The sequence below is a fragment of the Echeneis naucrates genome, chromosome 10, assembly GCF_900963305.1.
Source record: "Echeneis naucrates chromosome 10, fEcheNa1.1, whole genome shotgun sequence".
Classification (NCBI taxonomy): domain Eukaryota; kingdom Metazoa; phylum Chordata; class Actinopteri; order Carangiformes; family Echeneidae; genus Echeneis; species Echeneis naucrates.
Window position 1 is genome coordinate 8,832,563 of NC_042520.1, and position 16,921 is coordinate 8,849,483.

At 37.9% G+C, this 16,921-nt stretch overlaps 1 protein-coding gene across 7 annotated transcripts in view; it reads right to left on the reverse strand.

The window, feature by feature from the left end:
- Positions 1 to 16,921, reverse strand: part of atp8a1 (ATPase phospholipid transporting 8A1) — a 91,775-nt gene that overhangs the window by 50,115 nt on the left and 24,739 nt on the right. Inside the window, exons 5-16 of one of the 7 annotated variants that reach the window (XM_029511769.1) lie at positions 15,362 to 15,407; positions 15,090 to 15,130; positions 12,857 to 12,930; positions 11,484 to 11,553; positions 11,229 to 11,356; positions 10,431 to 10,542; positions 9,981 to 10,146; positions 9,627 to 9,632; positions 6,900 to 7,027; positions 5,590 to 5,667; positions 5,409 to 5,497; positions 1,975 to 2,019 (exon numbers count right to left, since the gene is read on the reverse strand). In XM_029511769.1, the coding sequence (XP_029367629.1) occupies positions 1,975 to 2,019; positions 5,409 to 5,497; positions 5,590 to 5,667; positions 6,900 to 7,027; positions 9,627 to 9,632; positions 9,981 to 10,146; positions 10,431 to 10,542; positions 11,229 to 11,356; positions 11,484 to 11,553; positions 12,857 to 12,930; positions 15,090 to 15,130; positions 15,362 to 15,407 (983 nt within the window). Of the gene's footprint in view, positions 1 to 1,974; positions 2,020 to 5,408; positions 5,498 to 5,589; positions 5,668 to 6,899; positions 7,028 to 9,626; positions 9,633 to 9,980; positions 10,147 to 10,430; positions 10,543 to 11,228; positions 11,357 to 11,483; positions 11,554 to 12,856; positions 12,931 to 13,748; positions 13,823 to 15,089; positions 15,131 to 15,361; positions 15,408 to 16,921 lie in introns of those variants that run through there. The other 6 variants (XM_029511770.1, XM_029511771.1, XM_029511773.1 and 3 more) reach the window with 6 other exon arrangements.

Here is a 16,921-nt window from a genome sequence, read left to right on the forward strand (position 1 = left end):
AATTACTGGAAATAGAATTAGTCTCATACTTGCACTAGAATAGCTTACTGTTACTGGTAAGATCCAAAATAATTTAATATCGTTAAGTCCATTAGGAACACAGCAAAAGCTAAACAGGATTCAATCTTTCTTCAACAACAGGTATAATTGCTGAAATGGAAAAAACACTTTTTAATTGATAAAACTTGAAATTTTTAATAGCCCTTCAAACTACAGACTAGTTCGGTGAGAATTGTAAGCAGACTCCAGTGCTCTCTGGCTGTCCAGTAGGAATAAATTCATGATTCTGTGATAAATAAAGTTTTATAGATCAGGTAGCTTTGTCCATGGCACTGGGGCTTGATAGAAATTTTACACAGGCTGCCAGTAGCAAGCATGTCCCACAGGATACACTATTCAAAACCATAAGAGCCAACCAGCCAGCAGGCCACTGACACTTCCATCTACTGCTCAGCAAATGGAGGTCTGGCAAGAAAGAAATGTAGCAGCAGTGGGATTAAAAAGTAGTGCTGGATTTGATATTGTGTTACACCTAGTTGGATGCATTGGAGGTTACAAAAATTTATCTCACTCACAGGCTTTCTTAAAATGTCAAAGAGAAACAGAAAAATAAAGTCTACATTTTGACATTTTGATATGGTCTGCCTGTTATCCTGAGGAGGGCAGATGTTTCAACAAAATGCCTTCAAGTTTTCCATAATATGATTTGTTCTGACTGTAGAAATGCACCTTATATGTCCATACACTGTTTCGACACAAATCTGTCTGAGTTATTGTACACTCTTGAGCCAAAACAGAAAATATATATTATAAATATAAATATTTTTCTGTATATATGTTGTACATAAATACATATATATTACATGTATATTTCTACACAAAAATTGTATTTTTGGCAGCAGATCTATGGAGCAATTATTAGATTCTAACCCTTGTATCGAGAAGGAAGCCATGAGCATTTCTCTACTGCAGTCATAGTGTTGCTCTCCCTGTCGATTGTCTAGATAAAATTTCTGAGGCATGAGGCTGGGTGTGGAGAATGGTCAGTTATTGATTATCTGCCAACACACAGAGGTCCTGTCACTGTGGGAACAGGGCTGCTGGCTGTTCAGAATCAATAGCTGGGGACTGATTCCAGACCAAACATATAACACACAATACTTTCCAGTATAAACCAGTGTCAAGATGGCAGTTTTTACACTATTTTATTTTGAGATAAGATTGGATTTAAATTAAAAAGAAAAATAAAATTAAAACGGTTCATTTGTTCCTGTAACTAAGCCTCAAACCCACTTGTTTCGGTGAGAGGAAAATAGCAGTAGAAAGGCTGGCAACTTCCTTTAAAGCTGCAACATTTACACTCTGGCATAATAGACATCAACGGACAGGCACCACTCCCCCATGCATAATGGAAGAGACATGCCCATGCTGTTAGTGCAGATCTCAACAATGTAGCAAATGTATCTCTGAAGTAGGACTTTTTGCGTGTATGTGCATTGTGTGGGAGAGAGGGAGGCAGAAAGAGAATAAGTGGGTGTGTAGCTTCGATTTCCAGAGTTAGTTTTATGTTAACTGGGGAAAGGGAGAATGTGCTACACAGATTCAGCCTCTAAACAGCACACTAAATGCAAGAGTTGTTTTATTAAACTTGTACATGTGCTTGTTAGAAAGCCCCAAAAATTCAATGGCAATTCTCATACCATACTGGCAAAAAATAGAAAATCATTTGTTTAGGACTGCTTTTTCACAACAACGGGTATATACATTGAATCACAAGGCACATTCACAGAGAACACATCCCAATGTATTGAACACACACGGAAAAAAGAAAAAAAAAAGACAGCAATATATGCTGATGTATTGTGGTTACCATCACAATTTTCAAAGGGCAAAGCAGCACTTTTACATCACTGAAGCAGAGAGCAAGAAAAAACTAAACAAAAACAGCAACCATTTCATACCCAATCATCTTACCAGTCATCCTCTGCAAAACTACCCTCCTCAGCCTCAGGGGTGTGGCTGTTGGAGCGAAGGTGGAGAACAAAAGTCATCTTGTGACAGAGTTTAGCATCAACATGTTCTGGGAATGTGCATGTGCCAGGGTCAGAGTAAAGATGGGGTTGTTTAGGAGGAGAGTATGACAGGTCAGATGCCAGATGCACTTGCAGCTAAGTAGTCAGGGGTTAGGTGGGCAACAGTGATTACTGCGTGACAAGATTAATATCACTCTCATTCCTACACACTTAAACTGAAGAGACTTCCAGTAGCATAGCTTATCATAAAGATTGAAACATGGGAAAATAGGTAAAAGTTACCAATCTATAGTAATAGAAATGTCGCTGATTGCTTATATTTGCAAACTTTTGTGTTGCAGTTTCACAGCAACAAACTATATTGATTCTTCAGATCATGTTTAGAAATGACACAATATTCATGAAAAAGTTCAAAAAAAGGTGAAAATAAATTACTTTTATATATGTGATGTTCCTGCCTTCCACAAAAATATTTGAACCATTACTCAGTCTCTCACACACACACACACAAAATAATTTTGTTATGAAAAGGTATGCTGTAAAACTAGGGTTATAATAGATATAGTGTAGCAGTATTGCAGAGAAAATTGACAAACTACATGAGAAAGAGGGAAAAAAATGTAGTCCAAGAAAGCCAGCTGCAAGCAGTAGGGAAAATACCAGTGGGGGTGACTTCATTATCGTAACTCTTATTTTTCATCAGGCAAAATCATGAACTTTGCAACAACAGCTACAATGTGTATGTAACTATTGACACAAATGAATGCACCAATGAAAGCAACAATATTTGAACGGTTAAATCTTCTCAGTGAACACACAGCTCAAAAATGAGGCACCAAATTATATTTTGAAATCTCTGCTCTGGCAGAATAACTGCAGTGCAGGGTTTGGTTAAGTGTGAGGAGAAGAGCCCATCAGACACTGAATACAATTACTCTCCACTTGATTGTCAGCAAGTTTGATTCATATTGTGAGTCTTCAGAAAAAGCAGCATTGTGGTTATCGTCATTAACATACAAGCTACATACAGCCTGGGATGCTTCCAGTATTGCATCCAATGGATATGCACTACACTCGAGTTACACTACAAATCACCAGCGAAAATGTGGGTTTGAAGTTTTTTCACTTCAGTACATTTGGAAAATAAGTTTTCATTCTCCTCTTAACAAATAACACCCAGGAGGGTTCTGTGGGGCCCGCTGACCTAAACAGTATCTCTCCTTGAGATTTGGACTCCAATCCAGTGGAATTAATTAATGTCTATGCCCTTGGGGTTTGCTTTATTAATTACAGCAGCACTTAATTTGTGGTGAGGAACACATGCAGGCGGCATTGTCAGGGGGGTTTTATGTGTGTGTTGGCACCAAATTAAAGGTCTCTCCACAGACTAAGCACTATGCACATATATGCTCATTCATTTATGTTACAGTAGAGGATTCTTTCCTAGGTTTTGCCCAAAATCTTTTTTTTTTTTCAACACGTTGATTCCAGAAGCAAACACCTCCCTCAAAAGTGCAGTTATCCAATCCGTGTCTCAAAAATACTTGAATGATACAATGTTAATGTTAATGAAGACAACAGAATAAATCCAGATAGATAGATAGAAAATTCATTATGTGTGTATATGATTACATACACGAAATACACGAACATACACATACACGAAATATCTTTACATAAAGCTGTTTACCTACAATTAAATGAAAATGCTGAAGATATTCCGCATGTTTACTATTTTCAACAAATTCAATGAAAAGTAAAACTAACAATATGTTAGTCTATCTCAGCAGACTCTGCTCTGCTCTGCACTTGGCACTCAGCCCCAAGACCACTAGTTCATTGGGTTACATAAATCTTAAAAAAAGAGAAAAGAATGCATATTGCCCATTTAAAATGAGGCTGAATTATTTCTTGAAACAGCTGGGCGCTCTAGTTTTCAAAAAAGTACAACTGAAAACAAGACTGAAGAAGACTTAAAACACTAACTCTCAGGTAAGGAAAGAAATTTTTATACTTCTTTTTCTACTGCAAAATAATGTCATCATATATTTTCTGATGATGCATAATCTATGTCAAATTAAATGGATTGTATTACTGTACATTGTTATTGTGTGGTGAATTATCTACACGGAACATTTAAAATTCAGATTTCAGAAACCCAGAAGAAGGCCAAATAAAATCATCACTAAATCATCTTCATCTCATTAAAGCCTGCCTTCTCTTTCTTCCTGCTATGAGACACTCATCCATATTTATCAGTTGCATAAGAGGGAGTCCTCATTTCAGAGAATCAAAGGAAAACATCTCTGCTTGGGATGAAGGGGAGAAAGACTGCTGCCTAACTTCTATCTTTTGTAGAGAGGGGTTTGTCCCTGATGACCAGCAAGCTGGACTCAATTAAAAGACTTAAAAAAACAAATTAAGCGCTGCAGAAAGAGTGAAAGACAGCACAAAACATTTAACTAACAGCATGGATAAATCTCTCTTTCATCAGCAGAATTGTAAATAAATAAATAAATAAATATTCATGGTGATCTTAGAGGTATGAGATCATTGACATGTTATACGTCTCCTTATCCATGACCCAGGAACCCAAGTCATCAGGGTCTTCACTAAGCTAGCCATCACTCCAGTGAGAGCCTTGGTACGAAAAACTCCAGATAAAATATTCTTATCTTTCAGGCAGCACTTTCTAAATCATGCCTTCAATTGAATGTTTGCAGTTGTTACCACAGACAGAATCTCCTGACAGAAATCTAACTAAGCATGCCAATTTTTTTTTATCAATGTAATATAATTTAATAATGCAGGACCTTCTAGTAAAGAGCAGGTTGAGACTGTGATCAACAATTTCCAGGATGAGAAACCTTAAGGTGACAGGGGGCAAGAAAAAATTCCACCATAAGGAAGAAACCTTAAGCAGAACTAGGCTCATGGTTGATGGATTCAGACAATGGCGAGGCAACACTCAGTGTTTGGACAGAAACTTTGTTCTACATTTCAGTGTGTGTGTGAGATCAACCATCTCTGCTGCAATGTTTCCCTAGAGACTTCTGTTCACTGCTACCATTCTTGTTTCTACCTTGTGTCACAAAACTGTCAGGCTATGAGATGCTGAGATGTATACATTTTCACAAACACCATCAACATGACAAATGATGCACAAAAGCCAAAGAAGAAGAGAGTGAAGTGCCTTTGGTTGCAAATGGATGTCTGCCTTTTATTTACTTTGAGAAGTAAAGGCAGGGGAAAGAAACACTGCAAGTGCTATGATGCACACTATGCATTTAATGAAGGTGATGGGGGGAGGCAACAGTAGAGGATTAAACCAGAGAGACAGGGAGTATTAAACAGAGAGTATAAAACAGAACATACCCATAGGCCACACCCGCGATGGTGCACTTCTTGAACTGCATGACGTTGCAGGTCAGAGTCCCCGTCTTGTCAGAGAAAATGTATTTCACCTGTAAGTGTAGTGAGAGACAAAATAACACTGATTTCAAGAGGGACTAAGAGTTAGCTTAATGTTAAGTACAGCTTGAATTAAATTATTTACCTGGCCCAGTTCTTCATTTAGATTTGAGGTGCGAGCCATGGCAGGTGTGTTTGTTGGCTCATAGAGCATATCAGTGTCCTAAAACCATGGGGAGGAACCTATTCAATTTAGCCATGCTAAAGAGACAACATTTCTTTGAAGAATTAAAAGAGTAGAGTAAATTTCATATGCACAGTGAAAGTAAAAATAAAAAAATAACATCCCAAAATGAAAGAGTAAATGAAGAAAACAATACTTCACTTCAGTCAGGCCCTTCTCAGTTACATCGGTCAATTTTCCCTGAAGATAACACAGATCCAACTGAGGCTGCAGGACAGCAACTGAGAAATGCCCTAAATGTTGCTAAAAATTCTTTGCAAGGATTGTCATTTAAAATTTAATGAATAAAAGGAGCTCAGAATAACTGCAGGCAAAAAAAAAAAAAGGGGGGGGGGCGTACAATTCCTCAGCTGAGATATTCAGTGGGGTTGACCTAGTTGCAAAGGATAAAGGAGCAGAGTATTCTTGCTGCTCACTGCTCGCATGATTCGACAGTCAGGTTGTGTGTGTTGTCAATGGAATGGCCTCTATAGCTTTCAACTACACGTTGTTAAAAGACATTAACCACATATTTCATTCCATATGAACCTGCAGCTATCAGCTGCTGGCCACCTGGGGGCAATGCAAAAAGCTGTGGCCATAACATTGCATATTATTATATTATAAAGATGGTATCAAGGATATCAGTGGCTTGTTTCCACATCAAGTTCAATTTTTATGTTTTCAGTTTTAGTCTCTACCAGTTCCTGAGTGAATTATCTGCCTCTTTCAGCAGCTAAACACTGCACTAGTTCCACAAGCTAACTACTAACTTGCATTTGGTGTCATTTGGTGTAGCACACAGTATTTCAAACTTTTTAACTGATTAAAAAAAAAGGGAAAAAAGGCTGTTTGGTTTCAGAAACAATGTTAATAAGCAAATACAAAGTTGTAGTAGCAGCAGTAACTATTTTTATGTTTATCACTAAATTATCCAATTGGTATTTAAACAGCAGTTTTAGCTGCAAAATAGTGTATTACATTTAAAAAGTCACTGCCCAAACTGCTTTGTAATTGACTGTTAGGCACACATTTTATTCTTTCACACTTTGTGCTCATAGCCTGCACTACTTAATAAAGTTGAATACGCTGCTTTTGTGATTGGCATGCTCACTAAGGTAAAAATAAAATCAAATTACATAATAAATACAAAATACATAAATGAATAAAATTCACATTTACGGGGTGTGTTAGTGCATCCATCGTCAATTCAGGTTATAGTTTCTACTCACCCAGTTGATGAAAAAGGCTTGGATGAACTTGATAACTTCCAGTGTGACCAGGAGACTGATGGGGATTAGGTTGTTGAACAAGATGATGAAGGTGAGAAAGTTGAGGCCAAAGTTAGCTGCCCCGCCGTCTATCAGGGGACGAGTTTTGGACAGAGGGGAGTGATAGACAGGAGACTCATCAGTGATGGTTCATAGATATCAGTTTGTTTAAATGAAAGTGCCCCAAGCTACTTCCAGCAAATGATCAACATTATCCCAATACAGAAAATGTTTTGGGCTAACGACATGCATTGGCTGGAATTAACCATTTCTTCCACCCAACCTCATCTTCTTACAACTCAACCGATTAACAGTCCAATTTAATGTCCCGAAGATTCAAAGTAGCGAACAGGGACTGAAGTATCTCAAATGTCATTAGTGTCACAGCAGCAGCCTTGGCATCCAGCATGATCCAGGCAATGAAATCAACAAAGCACTATGCAAAATGATGCTGGTCCCCCAAAAGCCCCAAAAAATTGGCAATGATCAACGTGTATCCCCCACTGACACCAAACATGAAAACAGGAGGGATGTGATTTACCTTTCCTCAGCTTGCAGGAGGTGCAAATGTTACCTTCCTCAACCCAAGCCTTGATCTTAGCATTGTAGTTGAGAGGGAGAGCCCTTCCCCATGACAGAAGGATTACGAAACAAAAATGATGGCACAAAGAAAGTGGCAGAATGGAAGCTACTGCTACAACAACACATATAGGAGGGAACATTTTTTTCAGAAGTGGGGAGGAAGACAAACGTATTGGATGCTCTCAAGACAAAGGAGGGAGATTCAGTCCATAGCACATTCTCAACCAACAAGGAGTGGAAAAGAGTGGGTGGATTATGCCAACAGATAAGTTTGGGTGTTAATGATGATCACTACATCACCTCATTTCACTCATTCCTTGTGGCCAGCTTGCTATGTGACATTGTGTAAGAATTCTATCAGATTAGAGGGTAATACTGAGCTGGATCATTTTAAAGTAATTAAAAAACATAAAACTCAAACCATCGCAAACCAGAACATGCACAAGTCACAAGTGCAAATGTACACCTGATGTCTTTTTATGTCAGTTTTTGTCACTGTAATGTTATAGCATGATATATATAAGCTAGCTCTAACTATTTTTATTTGTGAAAATGAGCGCACAAATGTTTCATTAAGTTGACTTCATTCACAAAACAATTGTTGCAGTCAGAGTTTGACTGTAACTGATTTGGTTTTTATTCCATGTGACTTTTAAATTGGTGTTGTATGTCAAGAATACAACAGAGTAGTAAAATCACACCAACAACTGCACTGAACTGAACTTTACCATATTGTGTGAAAATAAATTGGTTGTTTAGAGTCTGCACAAAAATTACACACTGATAATCGAGCACCCACCTACACTGGAACTACAGTCAATGAGTTCCTTCAAGTATGTGGAATGAATTTCGACTGCATAAATTGGAGTTGTCATACTGTATAGGCTTAACGCCAGCAATCAGCAGTGTCAGCATTTTGCATTGGGTCAAGGTCAAATTAATTATTCAGCAGGTATGCATAATCACAGGCCTCTGTGACATATGAGCCTGCATGATGTGTGGTGGGCTAATACTGACTCCTATCAGCATTTACCATTGAGTGAGTGTGGTTGAAATAATTTTGGAGAATAAGGTGGTGTCAGGGGATGGGATGTTTAAGATTTGACAATCTCCCCACCTCTCTCTTTTGTCACTGGTTGGATAATGTGCACTGCACAGAATCTCCACAACTCCTCACAGAAGTACATTGACTCTCAAGATGACACTTGCTTTATGACTTATACTCCCCTCATCAGCTGAATTTATGGTCTTAAATGTGGATTTTAATGCAGCTGAGGTCTAATTCAAAAACTGAGAACTAGCTGAAGCCAATGCAAAATGTAATAGTGAAGGGCCAGTGTAAGTCATAATGCAAGCTTAATTTGACCAGGGCAAAACCTCTCCTACGCAAGCCTATCAGGGTACAGAGAAATGGCCACAGCACCATGATAATCCCTTTGCATACCAGGTTCAGGACTTCATCCCCCAGACAAACTGGTGCAGAACGTAACTGAGTAGCTTTTATTGGTAGTAGTAGATTAAAACTAGTGTCACTTTCTATGATGGCTTGAGATTACATGTAAAAACCAAACAGGTCTTCACCTTTCCCACTTCCTTCCCTCTCTGTCTGTCCTTTGTGAAAATCCACACAAGTAAAGAGGGCATTTAGACCATGTCAGTTCTTGCCCCTTGGGTTGCATGTTGTGTTCAGGCAATAAACACGTAAAAACTATGAAAAGCTTCCTGACTACAACTTCATCTACCTTGCAGCCAAAGTAAATGCTACTTTTCATTTCTCATCAAGAATGAGGGGGAAAAATAAGATGAGTGCCTGAAGCCTGGGAAATGCAAAATGTTTAACATGGCACAAAAAATGGAGGAAGAGTGAGACACTGTTTGCATCAGGCACTGAAAATAACTAACAAAGGTATAAGAGAGCTGGAGGGGAAAAACCTATTGTTGGATTCCTGGTATGTGCTTGTCCATGGCATGGGCCCATACAAAGTAGGGCAACCATATAGGGGCGAGGGTAGGGGGCTTCATTTGCTTAGCAAAGGCAGAGCTTCAGTAAGGGGTTAGTAAGGGAGGGTCATTCACAGATGGCCAAGGCTTTTAAATGGTTGTTACCTGGAGCTGTTAAAAAAACGACAACAAAGAAAACAACAAAATCAAACAGAACATTAGAAAGGAACAAAAAAATACAGCAGCGCAGTGATATTCAACCATTTCTTTTTCACTCATTCACAACACATCTATGCATGTCACAGCTGTCTTTTCTCAGTTAATAGGGAATTCACTTATTCCCACATTGCCACATATTTCACTTGTAATGCGAAACATAGTTTAACTGAGGCAACATAAAAATGACACAACACATACCAGCGTTTACAAACTTAAAATGACAAAGAAATAAGCTGATATGGACAAGTGAGAAAAAATATGCAGAATAAGAGGTGCAGCGTGGGTTGGTAGGGTTCTTACAGTTGAGGTCCATGTACCAGGCATCATTGCCATACTGGTATTTCCATATGGTCTGGCCAATGGAACAGACCAGGGAGATGGCCAGCAGGCAGCCAAACAGCACAAGGATCTGAAAGTTGGTGATTCGCTCCACATTGGATAGCTTCAGAGGAGGCCGAGTGGAATTCTGGGTAAACACATGACAAGACAGCTGTGGTTAAAAAAAGAACTGTGGCAAATGGTGGTGTTGTCTTTCTGTGGCCCAAAACACTGATTATGAAAACAAAGCATCTTCAATCAAGCTCTTGTAACAGTATGCTTAAAGGAACCATAAGTATATTTTGATATCACTATAAAACGCCATCAAAATGCACAAATAAAGTGTCACTGTTGTATCACAAATTCGTTAAACTGAGTTTTTCTCGATTTTTTTTATACATAAATCCCAAATATTATCCAAGCATACTTTACCTGCATGAGCTTTGTGTCATGCCCAGTGTAGACCACCACACCATGGACCCACTGGGTGTTCCTCAGCTGGGCCCCTCTTAGTAAGATCTGATCTGGGCCCAATGGTACAGTGCTATCAAGAAAAAAACAAACAAACCTCACATTAGTATTTGTGGTATGTGTGGTAGGGAACAATGACTGTCACATTTACACTTAGATTTACAGCAATATTCTTATTTTCACCGTAAAATGTCTGGAATGCGTAACTTTACATACTACAAGTCATTCAATTTCACCCTAAATTTTTGAGCAATGCCCTTACATATAATATAATCTAGCACGTGCCTTAATGATTCCTTATCAATACAACATAAATTTATCTACCTGACAAAAGAACCGATATAATACAAACTAGATAATTAGTATCTTATGATGCAGTGACAGGGTAGTCTAATTGTTTACGTTGGCTGAACTCTTAATTAAAAATTAGAATATAAATTTAAATATAATCTGTTCAGTAAAAACAAAACTTTGCAACAAAAGTGTGTGAATTGTAAAGTCAAAATATTGCTCATCTATCTATAAAATTAAAAGTAAATTATAGCTTGTGGTAATAATGTTTCTTTAGGAGCTGTATCATCTAAATCTCCTCCTAATACAAGATATAATGCATTGTCCTCACAATGGCAAAGTAAAACCATTTCTTAATCAGAAAGATTAGTTAACTAAAACTGATACTGACCCTGCTCCTGGCTAATGGACTACTGATTTGCTAAGAGAGAAAGAGAGCCACAGATGGAGGTCTGCAACAGAGCCTACCTATGTCCATCCAGGCGGATATTTCCAACAAACTCATACAGATGACGGTTTGGGCTCTCACACTCCATCCGCCCAGTGAGACGCATCAGGCTGTCAATATCCTTTATTTCTGCAGTCATTTGGAGACCCTGTGGTGAATGCATTCACATCAGCACTATTTATTTATCAATTTTTTATTAGTTTGTGATGCAAATATTCCCCTTAGTATGTCTACAAAAGAATTATTAATAAAAAAATAAATAAAAATAAAATCACCTGTCTGATTTTGAGGTTTGTTTCTCCATCCAAGTTAGAGGTTTCGATATAGCACATACCCTGTGGTTCACTGTTGGAGTAAAAGGACACAGACACTTGGAATAGTGCTACAATATGACAAAAGTTAAATGTTTGAATATCATATTATACTTTAAAACAAAGTGTAGAAATAATTACTATAATTAATTATTATTTTCATTTATAAATCAAATATTATAGGATCAGGGAATACAACAGAGCAAGAGAAGACTGGAGCACAACAAACAAGGATGTTGCATGTCAGCCTTAAGGCCACGAGTTACAAGCAGAAGTTACCCATTAAATGTACAGTACATATCCTTAAGGAAGATATACCCTCGTTGTTTGCTGCTACTCCAGAATTCAAAGAAAAACTAAAATATACTGCAAAGGGACAGAGAGTGGAGAGAGCGAGAACACCATATTGGGGTGATATGAGCAAGTAGGCATGCTGAGCACAACAAACAGAGCAGACAAATGGGCCTCTGACGGACTCTGGGCACAGGGACAGAGAGTTAGAGCATGCTGGTGTTTAAGGTGAGTTGGACTGCTAATTAGCTACTCTCATAATAGAGTGACTTATTCATACAAAAATCTGGTCCAAACACACAGGGTGGAAAGAGTTTTGGACACTGAAGCCCCATCAATGAGCCATCTAGACTAACCACCAACTGAGAATTATGCTTAATGGAAATGAATAGAAGTGTATGGTCATGGCCAGGAAGTGAAATCTGATAACAGAAAAATACTACTTCAATACTGTGAATCACTGAACTAAATTAAAACTTTCTCAAATGGCAGCAAGCTATTGTGGAAAGTTAGCCAAACGCTAATTCCAAGATGGTTTTCACCTTCTCATCTTGGTGACTGCATGCAAACTGTCATAACAAAATAAAATTGCCACACTCAGGTTGGCACACAAGCCATGCAAGAGCAATGATATGGAAAGTATATTCATACTCCAACGAAAAAAAAAAAAAAAAAGAGCATGTGCTCCTGTGCTGTAACACTTAGTCTCCATTCACTCTTAGCAGTATTAATGTTTCAGCTTCAACAGCATTGAAATGTTTGAATGTGCATGTCATGTTGTCAACCCAAAAAACAAGAAAAGATGGCCATATAAATGGCCAATGCAGGTAGGAAAAAGAACATGGGGTTTATTGACTGTGGCACTTTGGTTTCTGATTGTTGCCAAAGGAATTGTAGGCCCCTTCTTTCCTCAACTGTGTAAAATAAAAATATTTCTACTTTGTGTCAGGAGTGATGGAAGGGCCAACATGTCTTGTCCCATTTGGTTCACACAGCCTCTATCTCTCCCACCGCTGTTTTGTTGGTAATGTTGCTGGTTTCCTGACCTGGATGACAGAATGACGAGGTCAGCCGGGAGGTGATCCCCATTTGCAGCTCTGACTACTTCCCCAACAGCCACCTGATATTACCAATCACACACCAGCAGGGGGAGAAAATGCGGCAGATGTTCGCACAGGGGCAAAGTGGGATATGATGAGAAAAAAGGGGGGATGTAGAGGATAAAAAAAAAAAAAAAGACGAACAAAAAGACAAATAAACAGCAAACATATAAGGGGAGAGAGACAACTGTTTCAGTTTAAGGAAGATGAGAAGAGCACAATGATCAGTCCTTTATGATCAGAGGTTATGGTTGGTCATCTGTTCTCCTTTTCACAAAGCCATTTAGAAAACACATTCTGCAGTGAAACTGATTATTTATATTAAAGTAAATAATACAAAAAAAAAAAAAAATTAGACATTATGATAGAATTGAGAGCCAGTGTAATTTTTTTCACCACAATCAAGCCTTTCCATGTTGCACTTTCACAACATGGAAATATTTTGAAATGTGATTTGTACTAAATTGAATCCAAATTTTTTAGAAAGAGGGAGGGAGAACCATTTTAGTCTTCAAATCCACTTTCACAGCAGCTCCAAATGGTTTTTGAAAAGGTGAAGGAGGTAGGTAAGTTTATGTTGACATGACTGGTCAATTCTAAAAACAAAATAAATAAATCACATTACCAGACTCCAACCTAAAGAAATGATGGGTCTTAAATGGGGATTCAGAGCCTCATACCCAGTTAAGGAAACTAAAGTTCAAAATCAGATTTTTAAATGCAGGATTTCAGCCACAGGTCTATTTATCATCTACCCATCACCTCTTTAGTAGGAGCTGGGGAAAAAAAAAAAAAGTAGAAATTCCCCACAGTCTGGCAGCAAGGTTGACTCCTATACCTGGACGATAAAATGACAGCATCCGCAGGAACGAAATCACTGCCATTTACTCTAATAACATCACCCACTTCAACCTGCAGAAATAAAGTGTTTACTGCGGTGCAATGCCCATAAAACAGTTAAGTATAAATACAAAATTGTGATACAGTGAAGCACACAAATTACACACAATGAGAAGACATACTGAAAAAACAGCTCGAGTTTACTGTTGAACTTTGCATAGCAAGTGTATTCCCCCAGCAGAAACGAACACTCACCAGCTACAATGAATTGTTAACATTTTCAATTTCAAAAAATGTAAGAAAATAAAAAGTAAATTACTTGACAAATAGTTTTTAAAAAAAAATTAAAAATTAAAACTGTCCTGGAAGAGTTACTTCTAAAAGGAACTGGGAAAACAAATGTAAATTTAGTGAAGACACCACTTTTACAATATGAATGATGAAGATGTAAGTAACATTAATTATTTAAACTGCAGCTTTGTAAAAAAGATTTTTGTTTATGAAGGAAAAGGACTTCCACAAAGCAGCATGTAACAGTGATTCAAAGCCTGCAGCAATCAAGTCCATGCCTGAATTAAACATTTTGTCTGTGGATACCTTAGTTACATATCATTGCTTCAGAAAGGACACTTTAATAGTCAATCAGTCAGACCATACATACACCCTCAATTTCACCTTTTAGTCTCCTTGACATTCCAAGACGTGTTTTAGTTTAAGTTTAGGATGGTTTTATGGTGCAAACTGTGTCTCAAGTTAAATCTGACTTGAATAACTGGTGCATCCTCCAATCTACCTGTCTGGTTATCTGGTTATGTTACACCAACAGACCTCCTTCTGTTTTTTGACTTCACAAAAACAAATCAACACAAACGTAATATCATAAATTGTTTCCCTTGCCTATCTTATACACCAGTGAGCAGGAAGGGACATTCAGCTGTTTTGCAGGGCTACATGCTGAATGTATCTTCTAAAAGATTAGGAAGCAATATTAATGATCAAACAATAAAAATCACCTAATTTCTGCTCTACCTGATGTTTTTTGTCCACACCCTCTATCGTTATTTTAATCACTCCAGCCATATTATGAGGGAAGTAAACAAGCTGCTCTTTATCCTCCAGCACCACCATGTCATAACCGTCCAAATGGAAACACTGGATTAATTAGTGGCTGGATTCTAGAGAGGTCAGAGGATGTATGCATACTTAAAGTATGTGTGAGATTTCTCTATTTGACAACAGCTCAATAGGCAGTGGAGCTGGTAGAGGAATGATGTATTTTCTGCTCCGCATGAAATGTGAACTGGTAGAACTGACAATAAGTGACACTGTGTGTACACACCTTCTCCCAGTGCACAATTTCCCAGGCACCATTTCTCAATACTGTTGTCCATGATGAATGCGATAAGAAAAGTTAGAGAAGAGAGAAAGACAAAGGACAAAAGACAAAAGGTGGGCACAGACAGAGACGAGTGATTAGAAATTTTAGGAAATCTGGTATTATTGTTTTTAACTAGATTGCAATACAAAAACATTTAACCTTTTAAATCTAAATACAATCTAAACACAATATTAAAATACATATTGGTTTCCTGATGAAATTGTTTTCAGTACCTTGACATTCCTTTCTGTTGACAACACTGTCAGCATTATGACGTTTCTATCAGGAAAAAGAGAACAATATTCACACTCAACACACATTATCCTCTGATACATGCTAATTAAAAAGTAGAGTAACAATAAAATCCGGAATAGAAAAGAGCGGTATAAGCCTGAAGCAGCAAAATGCAACACTGAATAATGCTAAGTCTTATAAATAAAATAAGGGAAAAATAAGAACTAAGGGCACAAACATTAACAGTCACTTTATCATAGGAGCCTGTAGGACTGAATCAAGAGGATGAAACACTCCTTGAGTGTGCGCTCACAAGCTGAAGAAAGATAACACCTTTACACTGACTGCACTGAGGCTGTGAATATTCTCACTGTGACCAAACAATTTTTGCATAGACTCATGTCAGTTCTTTAGACTTTTAAGTAATGCTGACAGTAACATGACAGCATATGGATCTTTAGCCTGCGTCCTTAAAGAAAATCCAAAATCCTACTAACGTACCTCAGCTTCTAAGCAACAACAGCTGCAGTCGATGGTTACAGATTACAGTTTAGCTTTTAACATGCTTAATAAGATTTGAAAAAGTATAAGAAGTGATTTATGAAATAAATTAATTATTACAGACACTACACTGGTTGACATAAGCACATACAAGCTAAACAAACTTTATATAGTGTGTTCTCTGAGGCCACATCAAAATTCAAATCAGCAGTACTAAATCCCTTTATGTCCTTCTTGTCTGCTGAATAGTCATGCAATCAACTGTGACTTCAACAGCTGATTCCAAGGGACAGCCTGTCAACTAGCATCATGCTGAGTAATCATGTGTTGCTGAGTCCGTCACACATAAATAATCACTGTGATTTAAAATCTTGCTCTTAAAAGCAATGTGTGCAGTACTTGATTAACAAGGAGAGGAAATATCCACTCGCATCCTGGTTAATAATCTCTTTACTTTGAAGAGCTACTTAAACTTGGTCTGCTTTTAAATCAATTTCAAAATCATTTGGCACATTTGATAGACTTAACTGTACATTGAGGAGGGAAAAAAAAGGTCTTCTAGATGTCCACTAAGGAGCCAGAGCAGCTGAAGCTGAAGGCTTGCATCAATACATGCTAACAGAAGAGAGGGTTTTTCATCCTCATTGGCTGGATTTCTCTGCAGAACACTTAGCTACTAATATTATAACCCAGTCAAATCATAGCCTGTAGGTGTACAGTGCTACTAAACATTTTAAAGCCTTTTGGCAGACAGTTGAAATGTCCTGAAGAACGTTGAGCAGTTTCTTTTGTATAGCTCTCAGAAATATCATGACCTGGATCACTGAGAATCTTCGGACCTTTTGCACTGTTGTTGCATCTGCTCTTTGAGGTCGATCTCTCTCCAATTTTATAATCCAACGTGTCTGTTTCTCATACTCGCTGTTTTTCTCTGTGCCATCTACCCCATATGTCTCCCTCCCTCCTTTCTTTTTTCAGCCTCCAGTTGAATCAAAATTGATTTAACATCCCTGCAACATCCTGCTCTGCTTAATGAACAGGTTATCCATGTCACATGA